The sequence below is a fragment of the Pseudorasbora parva genome, chromosome 20 (assembly GCF_024679245.1).
Source record: "Pseudorasbora parva isolate DD20220531a chromosome 20, ASM2467924v1, whole genome shotgun sequence".
Classification (NCBI taxonomy): Eukaryota; Metazoa; Chordata; class Actinopteri; order Cypriniformes; family Gobionidae; genus Pseudorasbora; species Pseudorasbora parva.
This window is the reverse complement of record NC_090191.1, coordinates 43222018-43235176: the sequence shown is the minus strand read 5'-3', so window position 1 is coordinate 43235176 and position 13159 is coordinate 43222018. Positions and strand designations below refer to the sequence as shown.

The window sequence follows — 13159 nt, the reverse complement described above, 5'->3', positions numbered from 1 at the left end:
TTTATTTGTTTTTTTCAGGGGTAGGCTACCGGATCAGCATAGAGCGCCCTCTCGTGGCTTTATGTTTATTCTCGTCAGTCAGTATGAATGAAATTTGATAAATAAGTCGCACCTGACTATAAGTCGCAGGACCAGCCAAACTACGAAAAAAGTGAGACTTGTAGTCCGGAAAATACGGTATGACCACCTTTGGTATGGCTTTTCTTAGTATTTTTGTCTTGTTTCTAGTCAAAATTTCTAAAAACTCTTACATTCAGAAACATTTACTAGAGAAGTAAAAAGTATTGTCTTGTTTTGGAAAAAATAACTCAAAATTAAGAGAGTTTTTGCTTAAAATAAGTAAAATAATCTTGTTTAAAGATTATTTTTCTCACCCCATTGGCAGATTATTTATCTTATTTTAAGCAAAAACTCTTCATTTTGAGTTATTTTCCCCAAAACAAGACAATTACTTTTGCTTGTCTAGTAAATACTTCTTGTTTTAAGAATTTTTAGATGTTTTGAACAAGACAAAAATACTAAGTAAGAAAAGCATTTTTTGCAGTGCACGTCAGGCTCTCTCATAATCAGCTGAGCGTACCTGTTTGAGCACATGCAGGTAGTCGTAACAGAAGCCCACGATGTTGGCGGAAATATCGTCATCTTCGTGGATTAGCAGCTGTAGCATCAGAGGAACCTTCGACTCCACGGCTCGCAGCGTCTCCGCAGAAACCTTTATATCCGTCGTCTTGCTGAGTTTAGTCCAGCTTAGCACCAGAGACTGACCCATCCCATTAACCAACCGAGAGAACTTGGCCAGAAAATCCACATCCTCCTCCTGATGGACACACACGGAGAAAAAGACACGAGAATGAATCGTGTGCAACCATAAATATACTAAATATATCTTAAAATCCACCTTTTTAGCAGAGCTTTTGATTGATTTGTTACTTCTTAATTTTTGAGTTTATTTAATTTGTTGTTGTTGTTGTTGTTGTTGATTGTTTTAAACCTGTATCACTTCGTGATTGCTTAATATAAAGTGCTTTACAAATCAAATGTATTATTATTATTGCTACTAAACAGGTGCTGGTCGTATAATTAGAATATCATCAAAAAAATGTATTTCACTAGTTCAATTCAAAAAGTGAAACTTGTATATTATATTCATTAATTACACACAAATTTTATTTATTATTTATTTTACAGTGCAAAAATATTACAATACATTTCCTTTTTCACAATAAAACATTTTATTTATAATGCGTTTGAAAATAAAGAAATTTAGGTCAATATTATGCATGTCTTTCAATAAATTAAATCCCTGGACTTAAATTTCAAAGAAGACAAATTCACCTTGTATGAACCCTGTGTAACGTTTTAGAGACTTAAAGGTGCAGTGTGTAGTATTTAAATGGATGGACTGCATTTATATAGCGCTTTTATCCAAAGCGCTTTACATTTTTGCCTCACATTCACCCATTCATACACCGACGGCGATGTCAGCCATGTAAGGCTCATCCAGCTCGTCGGGAGCAGCTGGGGTTAGGTGTCTTGCTCATAGACACTTCGACACTTGGTCAGGTGGAACCGGGGATCGAACCACCAACCTTCTGGTTTGTAGACAACCTACATGAACCACTGAGCCACTGCCGCCCCAGTGAGGATCTATTGACAGAAATGCAATATAATATCCATAACCTTAGAATGAGTGGTTTCTATCTACTCTCACCGTGGGTGTGTGTGTTTCTACGGTGCCCCTAAAGGGACAAACCTCTCTATAGGGGGCTAGCTACTCTCTGCTGTCTCAGACGACGGCATGTGTCCTGTATGGGCCACCGTAGCTTCTCTCTGTGAAAGGGAGGGCTGAGTGACTGCAATTCACAACCTCACCACCTAAAACATACACACTGCACCTTTAATGATTTAACCTTTATGAGCCGCTCACAAGAAGACGGCGTGTTTTTGAGGTACGGACGCACCTGCTCGATATTGAAGAATCCTGCAGACTGCAACACCTGACACAGAGACTCCACCAGTTTGGTTTTGTCCACCGGATCCATGCCTTTATTGACGATCTCAAACAGACAATCGCACGCTTCTTCCCTCAGCTCCTCCATGGACATGTGGCTGAGCAACAGATTCACAAACCTACACACACACACACACACAGCTGTCATATAAACACACAACATGCTGCATTTCAACCAAAAGAAGGAGCCATCTGACACTATATTTGTGCACGTTATTATTGGGAGACTGATGTATAATATGTCCGGTTTTGGGGTTCATGAAACCCCAAACCACATTTTCTGAGATTTTAACAGAAGTGTGTGTGTGTGTGTGTGTGTGTGTGTGTTAAACATCATGGAAGACAATGTTACCATCTGTTAGTTTTGAATGTGGGAGAAAACTAGTTCATTTTAAATCTTTTTGCTCTAGTTTCAGCTTCCTGGTTTAAATTTGTCTTCATGTCAACGTCACAGGCTGTGATGTTTTCTTGTACTATGGTACGACGATGACTCAGACTCTCAATTATTCATGAGACTGCGTGTTTTTATCCTGAGAAGTCGCGTTGCTTAATTTATGACAGTGGGTGATTAAACGCAGCGGCGGGGGGCTTTAATCAGTGAGATTGCATACAGTAAGTGAGAGATGAAAACTAGTGTTTTTTTTTCCGCTTTGTATGAGTTTTTGCATTGCCTGCGTTCTCTTCAGTAGATCCCGAGTCACAAATGAGGACAAATGAAGATTTTTAACTCCAACCATGGCTGTGTGTCGGTCATATAATGCATGTGAATGGGTGACAATTCTATGAGAGCAAAAAAAAACATGCTTAGGCCAGGGGTTTTCAAACTGGGACCCCCAGAAAATTTCTGAAAATAAAGACAAAGCAAAACTAGATAGTCTACCGAATAATCGAATTGGTTCATTTCTAAATGTTTCTCTCCTTTCTTGCCGTATACATTCCAGAATTGTATGTTTGCTTTGCATCTTTAGTGAGTTTTTCTCCCTATAATCCCCTTAATCTTGTTTTATATGTTGTTTTCTTAACATAGTATGTTGCACTGCTTGCATGCATTTATTGTGAAAGTCGTATACAAAAACTGTTTTACTTGAAAATATTCTTCAGGTTTATACATCAAACATTAATAGCCAATTCAAGACGTAAAACAATATGTTGTATTTATAATGTCACTTAATATTTAACTAACAGTTTAAATATTTTTTCGTACATAAAAATAAATAGATTTTAGGAAGGGGGTCCCTCAAAAATGTTCATCATATTTGGGGGTCCTTGGCATCATAAAGTTTGAAAACCCCTGGCTTAGACAACATGCGCAAAGGCTAAAGTGGCCCAAATCTGATTTTTTGGGGGTCCAGTGACCAGGTCAGACTTCTTCAGAGGTAGTGTGAACACTCAATTCTAGCCCAGATCTGATTTTTTTCCATGCGGCCGCAGTGTGAACAACTAAGGCGGATTTGATGCGACTTTTACGTCAATCTATGTCGACATTTGTCACAATTATGCGCCGGCGAGTTAGCCCCTAGACACAAAATAGACACAGACAATAACATTAAAGGTCCCGTTCTTCGCGATTCCATCTTTCAAACTTTAGTTAGTGTGTAATGTTGCTGTTAGAGCATAAATAATACCTGTAAAATTATAGAGCTCAAAGTTCAATGCCAAGCGAGATACAGAAGTTCCCTTTCAAAGCCTACAGCGAGCGGCCGGTTTGGATGACACCGCTGCACTTCCTGCTGTGATGACGTCACTAGAACCGTTTGTTGACTCCGCCCACAAGAACACGCAAATTAGGGGACGTGGTCTCGTTGCTCTCCCACGTGGAGAAGAGCGCGCATTCAGCGCTTGCATCACCCCGTTATGGTAAGAGGCAGGACCTTTCCGGACAAAGTTCGCTAAGCTGCTGTCCAATCACAGCACGGGAAGCGCTGGCCCAATCAGAACTCGTTATGTGTTTCTGAAGGAGGGACTTCATAGAACAAGGAAATCATCAGGCCGTGTTTAGGACAGAGGAAACAGCGCTGTACAGATAAGTAAATTGTGTGAGAAATACTGTGTTTTTTTACACGCGAAACATGAACTCATGTTATATTGCACACTGTAAACATAATCAAAGCTTCGAAAACACACGAAGAATGGGACCTTTAAAAACATGACTAGATATGGAGAACGGCGATGGAGCGAGTCAATGGAGGGTGAAGGGCTGCACGATAATGGTAAAAATGATAATCACAATTAATTTGCTCAAAATCATAAATCACGATTATTGATCACGATTATTCTGTCAAAAACGGTAATGTTGTTTACCAACTTACACTTCACCCAAAAGGCCTGTAGGTGGCACACCGACTTCATTTAACCTACTATAACTTCGTTAGATGGTAAATCAATACAAAACTTAATAGTAAATTAAATAGTTAAATAAAAAATTCAATAAAAAAACATTTAGCTGTGGTAGCGAAATTGGTACAGAGAACCATAAAATTATGGTATCGGTATCGACTACTGGAATTTTGGCACCGTGACATCCCTAGATGCTAGTAAAATCTATATATTTAATAATAATAATAATAATATTTCGAATAATGTACACAGTCTTTCCAGACATAAGATACCAGAGTATCTTACACACTAACTAAAGTGAAAAAAGTGAAATCGCATGCAACCACCCCTTTAATGAAACTTAGCAAAGCTGCACAACTGAGCTTTATACTGTTAAAATTGGAAGAAAAATTGTGATGTATTACTTAAAAAAATAAAATTTTGATAGTTTATAATTACTACATTAGTGTTAGTATTATTATTAGAGACATCTCTAAACTTTATTGTACAACTAATATATTTCTCAAGTTAAACCAGGCTTATTTTGATGGGTTGTCGTGACCATTGAGTTTCTGTGTTTAATATGACGGTAGTTTTTCTCAAATAAAAGGGTAAAATGTTCATGAAGGGACTCTCAGAGCGGCTCTGGAGATGAAGTTCATGCGTTCATGTCCTCGTGTGAGACAGAAACACAACCACGTGTGTGTGTTTCTGTGTGTGTGTGTGCATGAAGGGACTCTCAGAGCGGCTCTGGAGATGAAGTTCATGCGTTCATGTCCTCATATGAGAGGGAAACACAACTCTGTGTGTGTGTGTGTGTGTGTGTGTGTGTGTGTGTGTGTGTGTGCGCGCATGTTCGCGCATTAAGTGACTCTCAGAACGACTCTGGAGATGAAGTTCATGCATTCATGTCCTCATATGAGATGGAAACAACTGTGTGTGTGTGTGTGTGTGTGTGTGTGTGTGTTTGTGGATGAAGTGACTCACAGAGCAGCTCTGGAGCGGAAGTTCATACGTTCATGTCCTCGTATGAGACGGAAACATGACAGAGTGTGCACGTTTCATTGTGTGTGTGTGTGCGCGCGTGTGGATGAAGTGAGTCAGAGTGGCTCTGGAGATGAAGTTCATGCGTTCTTGTCCTCGTATGAGAGGGAAACACAACTGTGTGTGTGTGTGTTCGCGCGCGCGCATGTTCGCGCATTAAGTGACTCTCAGAACGACTCTGGAGATGAAGTTCATGCATTCATGTCCTCGTATGAGACGGAAACATGACAGAGCGTGCACGTTTCATTGTGTGTGTGTGTGCGCGCGTGTGGATGAAGTGAGTCAGAGTGGCTCTGGAGATGAAGTTCATGCGTTCTTGTCCTCGTATGAGAGGGAAACAACTGTGTGTGTGTGTGTTCGCGCGCGCGCATGTTCGCGCATTAAGTGACTCTCAGAACGACTCTGGAGATGAAGTTCATGCATTCATGTCCTCATATGAGATGGAAACAACTGTGTGTGTGTGTGTGTGTGTGTGTGTGTGTGTTTGTGGATGAAGTGACTCACAGAGCAGCTCTGGAGCTGAAGTTCATGTCCTCGTATGAGACGGAAACATGACAGAGCGTGCACGTTTCATTGTGTGTGTGCGCGCGTGTGGATGAAGTGAGTCAGAGTGGCTCTGGAGATGAAGTTCATGCGTTCATGTCCTCGTATGAGACGGAAACATGACTGCGTGTGTGTGAGAAGGGACTCAAAGCAGCTCTGACCTGTCATTGGCAATGAGGTTGAGGTCGATCCAGGACACGTATGACCCCACGACCTCCAGACACTGGCAGGTCAGCTCGCTGTGGCTGTGCTGGTACGTCTGCAGGATCTGGAACCAGGACTCCACCAGCGCAGGAATACACTGCTCACGCATGCCATCTTTAATCAGTGTGTTCCTGCGCGTCTCCTGAGGGGAGAGAGAGAGAGAGAGAGAGAGGGAGAGAGTGTGTGTCAGTGAGTGTTTACGCGAGTGTGTGTGTCAGTGAGTGTTTACGCGAGTGTGTGTGTCAGTGAGTGTTTACGCGAGTGTGTGTGTCAGTGAGTGTTTACGCGAGTGTGTGTGTCAGTGAGTGTTTACGCGAGTGTGTGTGTCAGTGAGTGTTTACGCGAGTGTGTGTGTCAGTGAGTGTTTACGCGAGTGTGTGTGTCAGTGAGTGTTTACGCGAGTGTGTGTGTCAGTGAGTGTTTACGCGAGTGTGTGTCTGTGAGTGTTTACGCGAGTGTGTGTCTGTGAGTGTTTACGCGAGTGTGTGTCTGTGAGTGTTTACGCGAGTGTGTGTCTGTGAGTGTTTACGCGAGTGAGTGTCTGTGAGTGTTTACGCGAGTGAGTGTCTGTGAGTGTTTACGCGAGTGAGTGTCTGTGAGTGTTTACGCGAGTGAGTGTCTGTGAGTGTTTACGTGAGTGTGTGTCTGAGTGTTTACGTGAGTGTGTGTCTGAGTGTTTACGTGAGTTTGTGTCTGAGTGTTTACGTGAGTGTGTGTTTGTGAGTGTTTACGTGAGTGTGTGTCTGTGAGTGTTTACGTGAGTGTTTACATGAGTGTGTGTCTGTGAGCATTTACATGAGTGTGTGTCTGAGTGTTTACATGAGTGTGTGTGTGTCTGTGAGTGTTTACGTGAGTGTGTGTCTATTTTATAGTGTCCCCCTTTCATCGCTGTGCACTTTCTCCTCGTGTTTGTCTCGTGTTACCTCCGGGCTGACATGAGTGTTTGTCTGTGTGTGTGTGTGTGTGTTACCTCCGGGCTGACATGAGTGTTTGTCTGTGTGTGTGTGTGTGTGTGTGCTACCTCCGGGCTGTGCAGGATGTCCCGATCCACCACCTCAGCGTCGATGGCCATCAGCATCCGCAGGTAAAGGTCCACGCCGTTTGGGTTCAGTCCCACCAGAGCCAGAATATCGAAGAAGAACTTAGGCCATAAAGTCAGATACTCCATCACAAACGTCAGCGCCAGGACCTGCGCCGCCTTGTTCCTGATGAAGGGCTTCTCCGGATGCACGTTCATCAGCTGCACAAACACATGCAGAGGTGTTCGGTTACACACACACACACACACGTGAATATCATTCAAAGGCTAATGACACTGACTTGAGCCTGCAACCACTTCATCAGTGTCTCCCGGATTAGATGCTGTTGAGCTGCGGAGAGCGACCCGTGCCTGGAAAACACATTTATTCACCTTCAAAAACTGGATGTACACACACACACACACACACACACACAGAAGGGATGGAAATTAAATGTTTTGTCCTTCGGCCACTGTGGCTGGCGGATTTCAAAATCTACCACTCAACGTTTTACCAGCCACTTTCTTGTTTTTAACCGACAATGTGTAACTGCATGTGAAAATTAATACTACAAGCTCTACTAGGGATGCGTGGTTAACGGTACTGGAAAAATACCGGTAATATATTTCATTTAAAACGGTACGATATCATGATTTTGCACATTTCGGTATATGCTGCTGTTCCCAAGTTCACAGCTAGATGGCTACACAAACAGTTGAATCTCACTCAAGATGCCCAAAACGCATGAATAAAGAGAGGAGTAGAAGTGAAATGTGTAATTACTTTGCTTGTATAACTGATGAAGAACAATCAAACCTAGCCAAGCATCTGTCACTATCCTGACTTTAAGACTTCTTAAGAGATCGACAGGTCAGCGAATCATTCAAACCATCTCATTTAGACATTTATTTTCTTTAGCACTGATCAACGCACACACACAGCCTAACATAAGGTCACAAAATCTCCAGCGTTCGTTTCAAACAATGACATTTAGATCTCATCATATTTGCATGCGTACTATAGCACTGTTTACATTCGCGTTAGACACACCCGACTGTGTTTATGTCAATACTTAAGACGGACATTTGTACATAATTCTGTGTTTGACTGTTTAGGGAAACTTAGTGTGTAATGTGCGAGCTCTAAGTTACAGGCGAGTGTGTGTGTCGTTGTTCTGAGCTCATATCTCCTGTAACTTCTTACGAAATGCTATAAAATCGCTTAAATGATTTCCGTTATCCATCTCGAGATGAGTGTGAAATGTTGAATCGGATTATGCAGATTGCTTTAGTGTAGTGCGATGTCTTTTGAAACCAGAAGCAATTTGCTAAGTTTGAGAGATTTTTGCTGAAATTATTTCTCACAGAAAGTTTTCAAACGACTGATTTGATGTGATAAGCTTTGCTGATTAATTAACTAATAAACATCTGTGGTAATTTCCCACTTTATAAACTCAAAACTTGCATAATTATACTCATTCGCGTCCAATATACCCGCGCTAATATCAGGCCGTGTGGTATCGGTTTAATATCGGTACTTCGGTATTAGATTGTGGTACCGTACCGAAGCCAGAATTGTGGTATCGAGCCATCCCTACCCTCTACTAATGCAGCGTTTTTCCCCCGCTTTTTAAATTCAAATATTAATTTTCACCTTCGAAATTCATTTTTTAAAACAACTTTCCATGGTGGCCGGAAAGTGAAGCGAGTTTACCCCGCCACAACTCAAAATCACCCGCATTTGGCTGGTGGCAGGTGCTAATTTCCATCCCATGTCATTATACACGTGTCCTGATATTTCACAAAAACAACCACGCGCGCACGCACACACACACACACACACGTTTAATTACATTCAGTGATGTTAGACTAGTGATACCTGAATTTGATCTGGTGCTCCAAGACTTGAAAGCAGAAGAACTTTACGTGATCGTCACTGGCAAAAGAACACATCATTCATTATTAAGTGAAGAATATCTACATTATGGCATATTATAGCAGGTGTTGCTGTAACACACACACACAAGCCTCACCTGTAAACCCCTTTAGCTAGGGCTTCAGCGCACACCTCCCATCCATCCAAAGACTCTTTCAACTGCTCAAAATAGGCCAGTGCCTGAAAACAGACAGAAAGCATGCGTTTCACTTACTCGATGCACTCAGAATTAGGGAATTTATCATTTCGATCATCGATAGGTCTCAAAAACGAGTAATCGATTAACCATGGGCGGGGCTTGTGCGGGACGTCTCCGTCCTGGAGATATGAAACTCTTAAGACTGTTACTGTGAACAAAATATTGAAATCGAAAATACAACAAAATTAGGCTATTTATTTAGGATTTTGTGTCCCGTCAGTATAGGTGCTGGAGTCTGTCAGTGTAGGTGTCATGACCATCATAGAAGGTAAAAAACGCACGACACACGGCGACATGTTCCGCAACTCGGTCTCATGCAGGTGTCAGTGTTTGTCGCGATAATGCCAGTGACATGACAATGAAGACCGCATGTGCCACACGTGCCAATACGTGCATAGTCATAGATATGTATACATAGCTGCGCATAGTGACATGTGCCATTGGCTTCTGTGTGTCATGTCAATTAAAGGGTAACTAAACCGCCCTCTGGCAATATTTGAAAAATGCTGCAAAAGTGGGCAGAGCCCAGCGGAGGCAGAGGGGACGAGACGAGGGCGGGGCTGAGCGGGAGTGGGGGTGCACCTGAGACCCGTAGTGACAACTTGTTTGACAGTTGTCAATGGATAGTGACTGGAGTGAAGACAGCAGCTTTGCAACAGAGCGGTCATCTAAAGTAGAGGACTTTTCTCCACCACCTTCACCTGAAGTGGAGGAGGGTGAAATGTCTGTAGACACAGAGCCTTATCAATCGAGCCGCTGGCACAAACTACGTTAACTCCCGATGCCGATGATGCTTTCATTCATTCTAGCCAAGCAGCAGCGCAAGAGAGAATGAGATCACTAACTAATCTATGAACACTGAAAAACGCAGGACCAATAAGTTCAAACCTAATAGCCTATTACAGCAGATTTCCTCATATTAAATATTCCTCATGCATTAAATAAAAGTTAGACCACATACGCCAGCAGTCTAGCACGTTACGGATTTGTTGTTCGTTACCACGGCAACCATTTGCGTGTCAGGGTTTGTCTGAAAGCGTCTGAGGTATGAAAATTATCTGTAGACATGACAGGCGGCAAAACTATCAGAAGAAAAGCTAAACATGTACTTACAACTGCATTATCTTTATCTGTATTTTCTTCATTAGGATGTTGAAAGCGAGTGACGAGAGAGTTTCATTCATAATGTTTCTACTTCATTTAACATGAGCACTCATACTGGACTGAAGCCGTTCTCATCATGTGATCACAGGAAACATTTCTTAGGGCGTGGTGAGCTCGTGCCAGGGGCGTGGATAGTGAGCCGTTGGAAGTACCATCCTACGTCACGAAGCACCATAACGTCCAATAGGAAAATTCGACTGCAGTAGCCACCGTTCAACCTTAAGAGGGCAGCACTAAGACGTTTTTACACCATATATTATAGAATTAAAACACTTTATACCCAAATGTCAAAATATTTACTCTAATCAATAAACAGCATTATTTAAGTCCCAGTCTTGCAGATCATTAACTAAAAAAAGTTGGTTTAGGGTTTAGTTACCCTTTAATGTTGCCATAGATATAACGTTATTCGTTAATGTTGTCAAAAATATCGATATTTCGATATGTATCGATACTGGAATATCTGAAACGATTCTCAGTTTTTACAGTATGGATCCCAGCTGCGCTCTCCTCTCCGACCGGAAGCGAGTTGACACACACCGGCATATTCTCACTCAGCCCGGTTAACCTCTGAGCGCGGCGAACGCGCGTTCTGCTGGACTCTTTCCTCATGACAGCGTGTTAGTGTTAGTGTGTGATCGGTCTGAATTTCGCGCGGGATTGCACATAAATTAATTCTACTAATCCCCGCAGATTTCACACTCACATCTGAAGCGCACACACACACAGCCTACCGTAATAAAGCCGCCTCTGACATGATACAAGTGCAAACATTTGCTTCTTTTTCTAGCTTATTATTGGTCAAATACACTCACAGAATGGTCAGTGCACATCTGGAAGAGTATTAACGCAAACACAGTCGCAAACAGTTCAGGAAGAACGAGTAACAGGAACAGTGTTTAGGATCCGTGCGTGCGTTTGTCTTAAAGGGGCCGCAGTCATTTGCTATTCAAACTACAAAAAGACAAACGATCAACTGCTCTCGACTGATCGACTTGTGTAACTTTAATAGTTTCATCTGTACACTATTGAATTTTTTACAAAGAACATGATCCAATGTTGTTTTAAATGTAATTACTATGAATTTTTTTATTCAGTTTCTTATCTGAATGTTAGACCGACCTGAAATAAAGCAGTTTATTTAATTTGTATCTTCAATTCTATTGCATTTATTTGTGCTATTGTTGGTAATCTGTTTATTAGTTCTTATTTTATTAATGTTTACTCACTGTCACTCTGTTTGCAAGCGTAACTGTGTTACTATGGTTACCAGTGTTTATAGTGGCGGATTAATTTCGAACTGTAATCAAACTGACTGGAACTACCTGTGCATTAAACGGTTTTACTGCACACCTTCCAGCCAATCAGAATCGAGTATTAAAACTGACCATGCTATAAGAGGAAATAATCAACATTACCTGCTCTAGAAGAGCCAGAACACAGAATATGTGCTGTGTGTGTGTGTGTGTGTGTGTGTGTGTGTGTGTGTGTGTGTGTGTGTGTGTGCTCACCCTCTGCCTGTAACAGGCATCAGCGTTGGGGTTCAGTCCCATGAGGGCCTGCTCGTCCATGATGGCAGATAACGCCGACTCGCAGGCCATATGTGTGTTAGCTGCTGTCCTTGATCAGTTTATTCCCAATCTCCGCACAGGACACACACATCTGAGAGAGAGAGAGAGAGAGAGAGAGAGAGAGAGAGAGAGAGAGAGAGAGAGAGAGAGAGAGAGAGAGAGAGAGAGAAACAAACATGAGTCAGATGGAAATCTCTTACAGTACACAATTCAAAGATGTGTAACGTTTCAGGGTGACTGACAATGTTGAAATATACAACACTTTGTGTACAATATTTATTCAACAAACTCACTCACACACTCACTACTCACACACACTCTCTCACAACGAACACACACTCGCACAACACACACACGCTGAATCAGCACTCTCTCCTTCACTCCCTCTTTAACCGTGTAGTGTAAACAAAAGTACCCAAATATAATACGTCCTGATGTTATGTCGTATGGTATCAGTATTTTGACACAAATCATATTCTCGGACTGTAACTTATGCTGTCCATCATCTGACTGAGCCTCAGTAACTACATTTTCTGACGCAACACGGGCCCAACAGTGAGTTTAACGTTAATCAAAGCCACGTGATTCGATGTCTACAAAACATTTACCTCAGATATTAATATTTAATATCGTTATTTATCTTGTATAATCAAAACAACACTTTCTGCGCGCTCGCGCTGCTAACCGACAAGCGTGTCACGCGCGTGCCGAATCTCAGCGAACGTGGCGCGATAGACAGGCAGAACACGCAGATATAACGACAAACCGCCGTTAAACTGACAAACAGACGTATAATGTGTGGCGTTAAACCTCCGACGTGCGAAGTTTAGCGAGTTATCGGCTTAATTGGCGAATTGTTGTGTATGTGATGATGACAGACGGCACGCGCACCAGCAGCACCACCACCCGTGCGCGCGCTGTCCTGTCAGACAAAAGACTCGCGCGTAACTTTCCTCTGAATGAATAAAACATCCCCGCCACGGTGCAAATGTATTGATTTGGCTCAGGTTACCGCAGCTTACCGTGAACTTTACCGCTCCATCATCGTCCGCCCCGCTCAGGTGACTCACGAAACAGATTCAGCAGCGGCGTGTCGGGCCGAGCGGAAGTGCCGCGCACGAGGACAGGAAGAACTTCAGCACGTAAACGTGCG

General features: G+C 42.4%; 1 protein-coding gene across 1 annotated transcript in view; it reads right to left on the bottom strand.

Annotated features, from left to right (window-relative positions):
• The window catches only part of xpot (exportin, tRNA (nuclear export receptor for tRNAs)), a 32615-nt gene extending 19456 nt beyond the window's left edge, over positions 1 to 13159 (bottom strand). Inside the window, exons 1-9 of the mRNA XM_067426871.1 lie at positions 13029 to 13159; positions 11947 to 12097; positions 9170 to 9252; positions 9016 to 9072; positions 7439 to 7508; positions 7140 to 7358; positions 6076 to 6260; positions 1962 to 2130; positions 581 to 817 (exon numbers count right to left, since the gene is read on the bottom strand). Coding sequence (XP_067282972.1) covers positions 581 to 817; positions 1962 to 2130; positions 6076 to 6260; positions 7140 to 7358; positions 7439 to 7508; positions 9016 to 9072; positions 9170 to 9252; positions 11947 to 12036 — 1110 coding nt within the window. The 5' untranslated portion in view covers positions 12037 to 12097; positions 13029 to 13159. The remainder of the gene's footprint in view (positions 1 to 580; positions 818 to 1961; positions 2131 to 6075; positions 6261 to 7139; positions 7359 to 7438; positions 7509 to 9015; positions 9073 to 9169; positions 9253 to 11946; positions 12098 to 13028) is intronic.